The sequence below is a fragment of the Chanos chanos genome, chromosome 1, assembly GCF_902362185.1.
Source record: "Chanos chanos chromosome 1, fChaCha1.1, whole genome shotgun sequence".
Lineage (NCBI taxonomy): Eukaryota > Metazoa > Chordata > Actinopteri > Gonorynchiformes > Chanidae > Chanos > Chanos chanos.
This window is the reverse complement of record NC_044495.1, coordinates 14331992-14343813: the sequence shown is the minus strand read 5'-3', so window position 1 is coordinate 14343813 and position 11822 is coordinate 14331992. Positions and strand designations below refer to the sequence as shown.

At 40.4% G+C, this 11822-nt stretch overlaps 2 protein-coding genes across 3 annotated transcripts; both read left to right on the top strand.

Annotated features, from left to right (window-relative positions):
* Positions 1-352: 352 nt before the first annotated feature.
* Positions 353-7639, top strand: LOC115824102 (b(0,+)-type amino acid transporter 1). The gene is made up of 6 exons (XM_030788209.1): positions 353-1060; positions 3706-3839; positions 4646-4775; positions 4952-5076; positions 5824-5911; positions 7409-7639. The coding sequence occupies exons 1-6, from the start codon at positions 359-361 to the stop codon at positions 7637-7639; spliced, it is 1410 nt and encodes a 469-aa protein (XP_030644069.1). The 5' UTR covers positions 353-358.
* A 1868-nt stretch (positions 7640-9507) lies between these two features.
* On the top strand, positions 9508-11450 carry LOC115807399 (rho-related GTP-binding protein RhoB). 2 transcript variants are annotated; one of them, XM_030768364.1, is made up of 2 exons: positions 9508-9815; positions 9876-11450. In XM_030768364.1, exons 1-2 carry the CDS (start codon positions 9687-9689, stop codon positions 10275-10277), a joined length of 531 nt encoding a protein of 176 aa, XP_030624224.1. In that variant the 5' UTR covers positions 9508-9686; the 3' UTR covers positions 10278-11450. The 2 variants fall into 2 exon arrangements, with proteins under 2 accessions (XP_030624224.1, XP_030624215.1); XM_030768355.1 differs by having other exon boundaries at positions 9508-11450.
* The last annotated feature ends 372 nt before the right edge of the window (positions 11451-11822 follow it).

Genomic DNA, 11822 nt, shown 5'->3' with positions numbered 1-11822 from the left:
CTGCAAAACAAATGTCACTACTATCGAACTATAAAAGTAGTTTGCTCAGAATGTTCTCCTATTTTCAGCGTCAGTTCAAGGGGATATTAAATAAACTGAATTCATTATTTAATCTTTAAATAAAAAAATGAACATTTCAAGAAATCTCCAGGGCCTTGAAACACTGTTACCCTGAGGTATTGAGTACAGAGTGTATTGGTCAAGTAAAGGCAATAGTTGAAAGCTGGCCTCTAAACTGTAATCATTAACTGATTGAATTGCAGGTGTGCTTCTGACACATTGTCACTGTCTCTCTCTGGTCGTACTTTAGCTTGAATTTCGTCAGCGACGGAGGTTCTCCAAACAAATTCTCGAAACTATGGATCCCACAGCTCCCGAGAAGCTCAAGTTAAAATGCGAAGTGGGATTACTAGGTGGAATATCTCTCATCGCTGGAGTTATGATTGGATCTGGAATTTTCATGTCTCCTCAGACTGTGCTCATGAACATTGGGAGTCCTGGGGCAAGCTTGGTGATATGGGCAAGCTGTGGCCTATTGGCTGTGCTAGCATCTCTGAGCTATGCTGAGATGGGAACGGTCATCCGAGAGTCTGGAGGGGAGTATATTTACATTCTACGGACCTCTGGCCCAGTCATGGCATTCACACTTGCTTACACATCAGTCTTAGTGGTTAGGCCGACTGGCATAGCTGGAGTGGCCCTCAGCTTTTCCCAGTATACTCTTGCACCAATCTATGGGGACTGCCCACCACCAGTGGTCATAGTGAAATGTCTGGCAGCTGTTTCGATTCTGCTACTGGGCATTGTGAATTGTTTAAATGTCCGCTACTCCATGCACATAATGGTGTTCTTTACAGTGGTAAAAATGCTGGCGCTGGTGGTGATTGTGATCGGTGGGGTGGTGTTGCTGATAAAAGGGAACAGAGCAGGCCTTGAAGACTCATTTGATGGAACTAATGAAAGTGCCAGTGCTATTGGACTTGCATTTTTCCAGTGTCTGTGGTCCTACGATGGTTGGAACAACCTCAACTATGTGACTGAAGAACTCAAACGTCCTGAGGTATTTTAAATTCATATTTCATAAATACATATTTCTCTGTTATGCAGGCTTTTTCTTAAATCAGTTACAGAGCTTGAGGGTAACTTTCACCATTTCCAGTGATATTTGACTTTAACAAAACTATTTTAAGCTTCTTTGCATTCCAAGCAAGGCTTACCTCAGAATGGACCTTTGCAACAAAGGATGAAAATGGGGCTGTTGACATCCAATCAGAGATAGCAAACTTTTGTTATTAAAGGACATGAGAAGAGGCGTGAGAGGAGTTCAAATTCTTAATTTCTTTCTTTCTTACCAACTTTCTCTCTTTCTGCATCAAATCCTTTTAAAGGTTTTCAATTATTGTAAAGGGTTGTATTGAGTTATGTTATTCCTCAGTACTGTGAGCACAGCACTAAGAAACTCAAATAAAAAATTTCAGTTAGAGACAACACGTTAACCCTTTCTTTTCTTTTTACAAAGTCAACTGAGGTTATCTTAAAGATAAAGATAATCTTATATGATGAGGATCAGTAAAGAACCATAAAAACACAGGGTAACGGATAGAAGTTAATATAAAACAGACACTTTGAACCTTGTCGACAGCTACTTATCCAGCTGCCACTCTGATCCTCTCCTCAAAACTGCAGTGTGGCAAAGAGTTGTAGGGCCTCGGAGTATAACAGTTTGCCAGGATGGAAAAAACAGATACAGAGAAACTTAAACTGAGGCAGGAGATCGGGCTATTCAGCGCCGTTGCCCTGGTTGCAGGCACGATGATTGGATCAGGGATTTTCATGTCTCCTCAGTTTGTCATTACCAACATAGGAAGCTCTGGAGCCAGCTTGATCATCTGGGCAGCGTGTGGTCTGGTGGTTATGCTCACTGCCCTGTCCTATGCTGAAATGGGAACCATTGTCAAGGAGTCTGGAGGCGATTTCATCTACATCTTGCGTACCTATGGACCAGCACCCGCTTTCTTTGCTGCCTATACATTTGTGACCGTAGTGAGGCCATTTTCCATAGCTGCCGTTTCCTTAAGCATCGCGGAGTATGCTGTAGCACCTTTCTACCTTGGCTGCCCTGCTCCTTCTCTGGTGGTTAAGGGTTTGGCAGCAGCCTTCATCCTGATCGTGGTCACGGGTAATATCATGAGCGTACGCTTCACCATGCGTGTCCAGGTGGTGTTTATGGTTGCCAAACTGCTGGCACTGTTGGTGATTGTCTTTGGCGGTGTGGTGATGCTAGCCAAGGGGAACTTTGGGACCCTAATTAACACAGAGAGCTCTTTTGCAAACACCAATTTGGGGGTTGGTCCCATTGGACTGGCATTATTCCAAGGTCTCTGGTCCTATGCAGGGTGGTACAACCTCAACTGTGTGACTGAGGAGATGAAAAAACCAGAGGTGAGATGAGATCTCTGAGGTCATCCATTTGTAAAATAACAACGCTCAGCTAATGCAAGACGTGCTCACTTGTCTGAGCAATTTTGGTTGGCTCTGTTTAAGACAGAAAGATGCCCAAAACTGAGGTTTAGATGTAGCACATCAGTTCCAGGCTATATAATGTATTAAAATCATATTCATAATGAATAAGAATTAGACCAGCACACAGCACAATGAAATATTTAATGTACCTCAAATCAAATTCTGTAAGTAAGAGCCATGAGGAGAGTAAGAACTGGGGTTGAAAAAAACAAAACAAAAAAACAAACACCCCCCCCCCCCCCCCCTTTTTTTTTAAGAGCCATGAGGAGAGTAAGAGCTAAGAGCTGAGGTTGGGAAGTGCTGTGATGAGAAGAAAACTGATTTCCAGATAGCCTGTAGTGAATTAAAACAACATGTAGTGATATATGTATATTATTCTAGTAAAAAACTTTGGTTTTACAATTTACAATTTAGCATTTAGCAGACGCTTTTAGCCAAAGCGACTTACAATCAGATTGATATGTGCAGAAAATAACAGAACATTTGGACCTTGTTGGCTGGAATGGGAGGAACCAGCCAGACCAAAGAGACTTTAGTAGGGTTTATGATGAACACGTGTATAAGGAATAACATTCAGTGAGCAAAAGACAGTTCTTACTCAGAAATAGCCCAATTTGTATTTCTAGCCTAAAGATTCTTATAAACACATAAAGAGCAAATCACAAATTCTATGTGCTATATATATCTACATGTGAATAGAAACCAGTAAAGTTCTTTTCCTGTTCACACCAATTTTCATTCTTCCTCTAAACATTGACAGATTTACAGATTTTTGTCTGTCAATCATTAGTTGTCCAATGTCTTAATGACAACCCAAAATGAGAGACATTTATGTGTGTGCCTCATCACCAACCCACAATCATGAATTATTATAAGACACATCCACCTCAGACTGCTTGGCTCTCTGGCTTGGCCTGTAGTTCTTGCTACTGCTTCAAACAACCATGGGTAAGCAGAAGCTGGGTGCATTCTTTTAAAGCACTCATTGGGAGGCACACTTTCTGATCAACTTCTCAATTTTAACATAGCTGTTTCTACTGCTGGTCTAAAGAATAAGACTTTTGTAGTTAACTAAAATGTTTGGTCGAAACTTTGAACCATTCTCAACGTGTCTTAACCACATAAATTTAATTTTTTTTTCATAGCAGATGAAATGAATGTTGATTGTTTTGATTGTACCAGGTGAATCTACCCAGGGCCCTGATGATTGCCATCCCCTTAGTGACCATTCTTTACCTGCTGGTCAATGTCAGTTACCTGACCGTGTTGACACCTCAAGAAATGATTACATCCAATGCTGTTGCAGTCGCCTGGGGGTAAGGTTCACAGATTCGGAAGCTTTTTCCTTCAAACATAGAGAGAAAGAAAAGTTTCTTATAGTGTCTTAATACTGCATTAATAGTGAAGTTTCTGTCTAGTTTAAGATTTTGTGGCCTTTGAAATCTAATGGAATGTGAATATGATGAGAGATCATCTTACTGCCAGTTACTCATTTGATTCATGATCATGTCAAAAAACATTCACTCGAACATCCTGAATTTGTCTCAGAAGCTGAGGATTATGTGCAATTCTTATTCCCTGATTATGTCCCCAGAGTTGTACTCTACATTGTAACTGTTGCAGTTATCAGTTGCCTTCTCTGCCCATAACTCAGGCGATAGAAAACCACTCTAATAAATGACTCATATAGAATTGTGTCAGGTAGTATCTTTCATCAAAAAAGATAGCATTTGAACCAAGTTGTAAAACATGGAATTTTATGGTGTTTTTATTTTGCACCAGAGAGATTTATCAATGATCCATTATAACCCCTGATAAGGTCCTTAATCAGTATTTTCATAGGTTTCTATCATGGCTACATCAGTCATTAGGATCAGGAGACCATCACATGTACAGCAAATGTGTGTGTGTGTGTGTGTGTGCGTGTGTGTGTATGTGTGTGTGTGTGTATGTGTGTGTGTTTGTTTGTGTGTGCATCTCAGTGTATATGTACACATACATATAGGTACATGTACGATGTACGTTTATGTCATAGCTTGTAGTGTGACCTTAAAAAATAGCTCTTTTGTCTCTGGAATAATCTATGTAGTTTTATCAATGTGGGTGTGCCTGTCTGTTCCAGGAATAAGGTGTTGGGAGGATGGGGGTGGCTGATGTCAGTAGCAGCAGCTCTTTCTGCCTTTGGATCTCTAAACGGCACATTCTTCAGTGGAGGAAGAGTGTGTTTTGTTGCTGCCAGGGAGGGACACATGGTAAGGGGAGATGTCATACCAATTCCCCTCATAATTATTATCACGATCAAAAATATTCATCTAGACACTATGGAAGACATTTCCAGACATTTAATATCAACCTCTGCAATGCTATAAGGTGTGCATGTTTGCTTTAGAAACATTTCAAATCTTTTTGGTTTTTCTGTCTCTTCCAGCCTGATATTTTGGCCATGGCTCACGTTCGTCGCCTCACCCCCTCTCCTGCCCTCATCTTCACCACGGCAATCTCTCTTATTGTTCTCATTCCTGGAGATTTCCAGAGCATTGTTAACTTCTTTAGGTACAGACAGTGATATGCTAGATTTCTCAGACCATTTTGTTTGCTGTCCCATTGACATTCATATTGGTGAAAAAATGATATTTATGTCTGACTAATTGTAATGTGTCCTCAGAACACAAGCCTGTTCATCTGGTTCACAAATACAAATACACATACTTGCATGAGTGTGCACACTTAGTCACACACACGCGCACACACACGCGCGCGCACGGATGCATGCACACACACACAGACACAAACGTGTGCACGCAACACACACACACACACACACACACACACACACACACACACACACACACACACACACACCAGTCTTTCAGTGTTACCCTGAACGTACAATGCCAATGGGATGAAAGCTGCAATTAATCCGTGATTAAGCAGATATCTTACTACCCCACTGGAAATGTTGCAAGCACTAGCGTATGTGAAACTGATAAAACCCAAGGTCAGCTTAAAACAGAGTCTGTCATTTATCCCTTTAATCAGTCTATTAATCTACCCTGTCTTTCTGTATTGCCATTGTATAAGAGTAGCAATGACAAGTGACATCATTGAGTTCAATGATTGTTTGACTTTTTACCTGACAGTTATATAAACCTAAAAAAAAGTAAAAGTAAAAAAGCCTTTAAAAGTAAAGTATTGTATATGAGTGTTTTTAGCAGTTTTTTAACCTTGGCTGCTATATCAAAGCCAGGCTGATACATGTGTCTGATGTTCCCTCACAAATCTCCCTCAAATGCCTTTCAGTTTTACAGCTTGGTTTTTCTATGGTGTCACCATATCAGGACTCCTGTATCTCAAGATCAAGAAACCAGATCTTCCACGGCCATATAAGGTAAGTGTACAACATCACAAGAAAAGCAGGGCCAAAGCTTGATGAAAATCATACAACCCACTTTTAGTATTGCAGTTCCTTTGCTATTAATTCATAATGGGGAAGTGCTAAGCAATCTCCCCAAAATTTTGGGATTCTCTCAGTATTAAAGGTATTTGTGCCCTTAATAGGTTATCAATATGAAATTAAAAAAAAAGATTTCTTTCCACTTAAATGCTACATCTACAGACCAGTCAAATGAAATCATAGACTAGATGTGTAACGATTCACTGATTTTAAACGCTGTCTACATGTTTACGATGCAAGCATCTCTGAATAGGTAAAGTCCAAAAGAACAGGGGTATCTCCTCTTTATTATTTCATTATTTAGAAACATGATCAGATTAATTTCCTTACACACTGTGCATCTCTCTCTCTCTCTCTCTCTCCCCCTCTGCTTCTCTCTCCTCCTCTGCTTCTCTCTGCCTGTCCGTCTCTGTGAAAGGAGAGATGTCCTCCCACTCCTCAAAGCAAAACATTTCTTTTCAAAGTACTGAATATGTGGAACAGGGAACATTCATAAATCCCATTTGTAGACCCACTTCTCTTGATTGATTTAAATACGCTGTCATTAAAACGAATGAGATTCCAAACAGATGCTATCATGGTCATCAAAATGTTAAGGAGTCCATCGAAATGTAGCCTTTATTTTATATCTCTCTGTCTCTCTCATAACTGGGTTGCATTGATCTATACCTCCTAGACATCTTGCAACCACAATATAAAAAAAGCAGAGTTAAAATTTAACTTTCTACACTGCACTGACTCACATTGTATCCCATGGCACCAAATCTTTGGTGGCCTAAAATGTAGCTTTCATGCATGAGATTATTGATCATGTATTGAAATGTGTATTGTATTTATGTCAGAAGGAGAGATACACAGTACTGCCATAGAGACATATGATTTATGGGGTTGCTGTTTTGGAAGCTGTGGCTTTGAGCTGGATTTCATGACTCTCTGACAATATGACCTTCAGTAAAACATTTAACACCAGGATTGTTCAGGGGAAAGGGAAAGAGGGTGGGTGGGGCAGACTGCCCCCTACTGGCTGATACAAAAATAAATATGCCAAGATTTCTCAGAAATCTGCCTTTTCAACCCAGCAGAGGGCAGCCTAATAAAGAATTCGGGTGGTTAGTACTGAGAGAGGCAATAGCTCAAGAAATGCAAAGACAGTTCATTTTATTGATTCATCTTATCGAGTATCATGAGCCCTAACTGTTTTATAATAATTTATTCTTCTTATAATAATAATTAATTACTTTCCTAAGTTTCTGGATTATAAATAAGCAATTTAGATGCAAATTGACAAATTGTGCTCCTCTTAAAACTGTTGCTCAAAACCTCCCCCCGCCCCCCCCCACCAGGATAGAGTTTCTCTGTGTCCTGTTTGTATACTCTCCTGTTACATTAAGGCCTCTAAACCTCCCCTCCCCCTCTCTGTGTCTCTCTCAGGTACCCATCTTCATCCCAGTCTTGGTGTTGTTGATGGCTGTGTTCCTTGTGTTGGCTCCCATCATTGACGACCCTCAGATTGAGTACCTGTATGTCACCCTCTTCATCCTCAGTGGTATTCTGTTCTACATTCCTTTCATCCACTTCAAATTATTCCCAGGAATCCTGAACAAACTGACAGTCTACCTGCAGCTGTTCCTAGAAGTGGCACCAGCTGAGAAAAACCTATAGGCAAAGGAAGGGAAAACAGAAATTCAGCGTTCATGCATCGCTACACAGTAATGCTCTTTTGATATCAGGATAGTCTTAAAGTAGTCACTAAATATTTTAATGAGTCAAAATCCACGACTGTTAGCACTTCAGGACACCGAAGTGAACAGAATCATTGTGTCACGTGGTCAAAGCATGTTTTTTTCTGTTCAGATTCAACAAGCGGGTAAGAAAATGTTGGTGGCATTTAGTAAAGCAGCCAAATGCACTTTTGACCCCTAAATGAGAGAGTGGTCTAATTTTTCTACAAAACATCAAGTTTGCATCAAATCTTTATCTTTATCTTTAAAAAACTTTATCTTTAGGAAGATTTTAAGATTTTGTAGCCCTTTTTATGCCATTGTAGATGACACATTGTGCTTGTATTTTTAGACAGATAATGTCATAAAAAATAGGTTAGCAAATGGTACAACATTTTTTCTTCTAAGATTTGGTTGAAATTTACAATTTAAAAGCTTTTTGCTGGTGAGAAAAAAAAATAATGTTGCAATGGATAACCAATGTGTATTGTGAGCACATTTTATCCAAGGAACAAAGTATTATTTTCAACTTGCTACTATTCATTTATGAATCACTTTTGTTCAGTCAGTGTTTCCTTTGATCTTTGGATCTGCTCTCCAATCTTTGCTGGCACTAAATATCGTTTTCTACGCAATTTGAGTGAAAAAATAAATATTGTACAACAGTCAACCTGTGCAATCTGTTCTACTGCAAAAAGGCTATACTGAGATTCTGCTGTTTCCATTATGTTTTCTTTGCTGAATGAAATAGTAACAAGCTCTATAGTGCACGGTACTTACATATGTGACTAGACAGATAAAACTGAATTTTGTCACACTGAGTCACAGTCCCATCACACCTCCTACATCCTCTGAGAGGAGTCTCACAGTCATACCAATATGACAAAACAACACAAAACACAAAAGCTTTGAAAAAGTCTGTGGTATGCATAAGTGTTTATGTTTACACTTTCAAAAGAAATCACAATGGTACAGAAGAAATAATAAGACTTGACTGTCTGAATGACTTAAAAGGTGTGTACTACTGAACAATAGACTATGTGTATTGAAACTCACCTTTGCCACAGACTCATTGAGCTCAGATGCTACTTCACAAAGAACCATTTGCATTCAAGAGAGTTACCCACGCCAACTGAATAAAGCCTGTCCTACACCCTGAGGACACTCTGTCCCATTAGAATACCAATAAAATAGACACTACAAGCCTGAGTTATAAACATCACCTATACCCAGTCAGCTCAATCAATGATTTCACTCTTTGTGGTAATGAACCATTTGTTATAATATTTGCTATACTGTGGCACAAAACAATGTGTTGAAGTATTCCATGCAATCTAATGATATGGTCGTACTGTTATTGCTTTACTAGTGTTTTAAAATGCATATCACAGATCTGCGCTGACGGTGCAACCACGATATAATATAAATTATGTCTGTAGGTATGGTTACTTAGAGAGCCATGACCAAACACACATCTAGTCCATTACGATTCTACATTTCTGGCTGACAAACGAATCAAACTGTTCGCCACCATCTTTTAAGAGATCTATGCCAATCACTACAGTTCCCACAATTCTCAGAAGTACATCTGGCGCAGTCCATTATCCCAAACTCATCGTGCAAGACCTCGTGGTAGGTGACTCAAACCCCTCCCCTGTCTGTAAAATGTCACCTCGGAGCCAATCAGCTCTACTTCAGGAAAATGTGACCTCATCAAATGGCTTCCTATTGGGCTGCTATATTAAGAAAGCAACAGTGCACTTTAAAAAGAACTACTGTCCCTAAGAGCCAGAGAATCAATGGTTGACATCTGCGAGGTGAATGTCGAAAGGGAACACAGCAGTGGTGTGGTGTGATCATATAAGAGGACTCAAAGACACGTTATTGTTAAAGGAATCTAGGCTGTTCAGCCTAATATTAGAGGCGCAAGGCTACTGAGCGTGTTGTTATTTAGTATTTTTGAATTTTTGTGGAACTGAGGAGGTCCAATGGCTGCTATCCGAAAGAAGCTGGTGGTGGTCGGAGACGGTGCCTGCGGCAAAACTTGCCTGCTCATTGTCTTCAGCAAAGATGAGTTTCCCGAGGTGTATGTGCCCACGGTGTTCGAGAACTACGTGGCAGACATCGAGGTGGACAGTAAGCAAGTCGAACTGGCACTGTGGGATACAGCGGGACAGGAGGACTATGACCGCCTTCGGCCCCTGTCTTACCCAGACACCGACGTTATCCTCATGTGCTTCTCCGTCGACAGCCCAGATTCCCTAGAAAACATCCCAGAGAAATGGGTTCCGGAGGTTAAGCATTTTTGCCCTAACGTGCCAATTATTTTAGTTGCCAATAAGAAGGACTTAAGAAACGATGAAAATGTCAGAAACGAGCTCGCCAGAATGAAGCAAGAACCGGTGAAAACTGAGGACGGCCGGGCAATGGCCGTGCGCATCGGTGCTTACGACTACTTGGAATGTTCAGCCAAGACTAAGGACGGCGTGCGGGAGGTTTTTGAGACGGCCACGCGTGCGGCACTGCAGAAAAGGTCAAGACCCTCCGGTGGGTGCGTGAATTGCTGCAAACTGTTATGATCTGTGACCAAAAAACTTTTTTACTGAAAAACTCCTGTAATCCTGTACGACGAGAATTCGTCTATTTACGTCAGCCGGTGCCAAGATTCAAGACACGGACAAAGGAAGCTCTTCAAGTTTTAGAGAGCCTGTCTTCTTTGTGTTTAGTGTGGAGTGATTGATACATGCCATTTTTAGGGGACACGCAGGGTCTCACCCCATGTGTGACTCCCTGACTATATTGGATAGGCGACGGCATGGATTAATTAGGTGGGTTTGGGAGGCTACGGCGCAGACACAAGAAGAGGGGGACAGTGGTGTTGATGTTGTGTAGCTGCCCTCGTATTACTTTATACGGCTTTCAAACGCCCTTCGGCACTGCATTAAGCCATCTATTGCCATGCGAGTGTGCTTTCGGATACTCAAAAGGTGGACACTTTTTGGAAACAGTTTTGTCAACAACAATTTTTGTCAACTGATGTATCAGTGGACTCTGAAGGGGGTGAATGCGCTGCTGTACTATGCAACAGCCATTTGAAACGCAGACGACTGTTCTTTTGTTGTATGACTGATCATGATGGGTAGACAGAAAAAAAAGCTAAAGAAATATGAGGTGAAAGTGTTCACTGCTCTGCACTGTGTTCAGCTACAATCACCTTGCTTACATTTATACGCACAGACAGACGTCTCAACACATACCGGCCTCGAATTTTAGAGAATTAAATTAGTTGCGATTGAGAGACAGAATTCTTGTGTTGACGGCTTTGTTACAGTAAAGCATTTTTTATTTTGCACTGGGCCTCAATGCAATATCCGATCGGACAACGTGAGCATTTAAAATGTGATATATAAATTGATAAAGTGTGTAGTTTTGTCGTCTATCTTTAGACGTAATGGTCGGAGTGAAGTTGACACACAAATGCACTGTATTCAACTGGGGTTTTCGAACGAAGTGCCCGTTTGTGTTATGTTAACGTTACATTCTCTGTTTTTGAGGAGGTTCATGATCTGTTCCAACACTAAATTTATATGCAAGTCAATGCCTGTGGCACAATGATATTTTGTCTCAAAAGACTGACCTAATCCAATTTCAAATGTAGTCAGCATTATGTTTACAATTACCCCACAAATATCCGAGCTGTATGAACATTTTGTTGCACAAAAATAAAGAAGTATTTCATGTTTTAAGTTCAATGCCTTGATCTTTGTCTTGACTTTTATTATCCATGATATAGGGATTACAGTTGATAAAGTAAACAGTGGTATTATGTATTTACCAGATTTAATACATATTATATTCTATTGTTTTAATATTTTGGTGGAATATTTTAGTCTGACAGATGGAAACAGCCTTAGGTCTACAGGGGTGGGGTCAGCTCTCAGAGTACCATTATCTGCATGGTCCTAATGCCCAGAGAGCCATTGTTCACTCAGTCTTTTTAAATACACCCCTTGGCTGGCTTTGCTAACTTTAACTCTTTAAATATCACATTTTGATTCTTGTGTCTAATTACATAAGAGCCTTTATACCTTAGGGCTAGTCACATAAAACTTTCTCTGTTGCTG

Excerpts from the sequence above, each read along its gene's own strand:
- LOC115824102 (XM_030788209.1), top strand. The coding sequence starts at position 359 with ATGGATCCCACAGCTCCCGAGAAGCTCAAGTTAAAATGCGAAGTGGGA. Across the intron at positions 1,061-3,705 it reads AAGAACTCAAACGTCCTGAG|GTGAATCTACCCAGGGCCCT; the intron begins GTATTTTAAATT and ends TGATTGTACCAG. Across the intron at positions 5,077-5,823 it reads AGCATTGTTAACTTCTTTAG|TTTTACAGCTTGGTTTTTCT; the intron begins GTACAGACAGTG and ends AATGCCTTTCAG.
- LOC115807399 (XM_030768355.1), top strand. The coding sequence starts at position 9,687 with ATGGCTGCTATCCGAAAGAAGCTGGTGGTGGTCGGAGACGGTGCCTGC.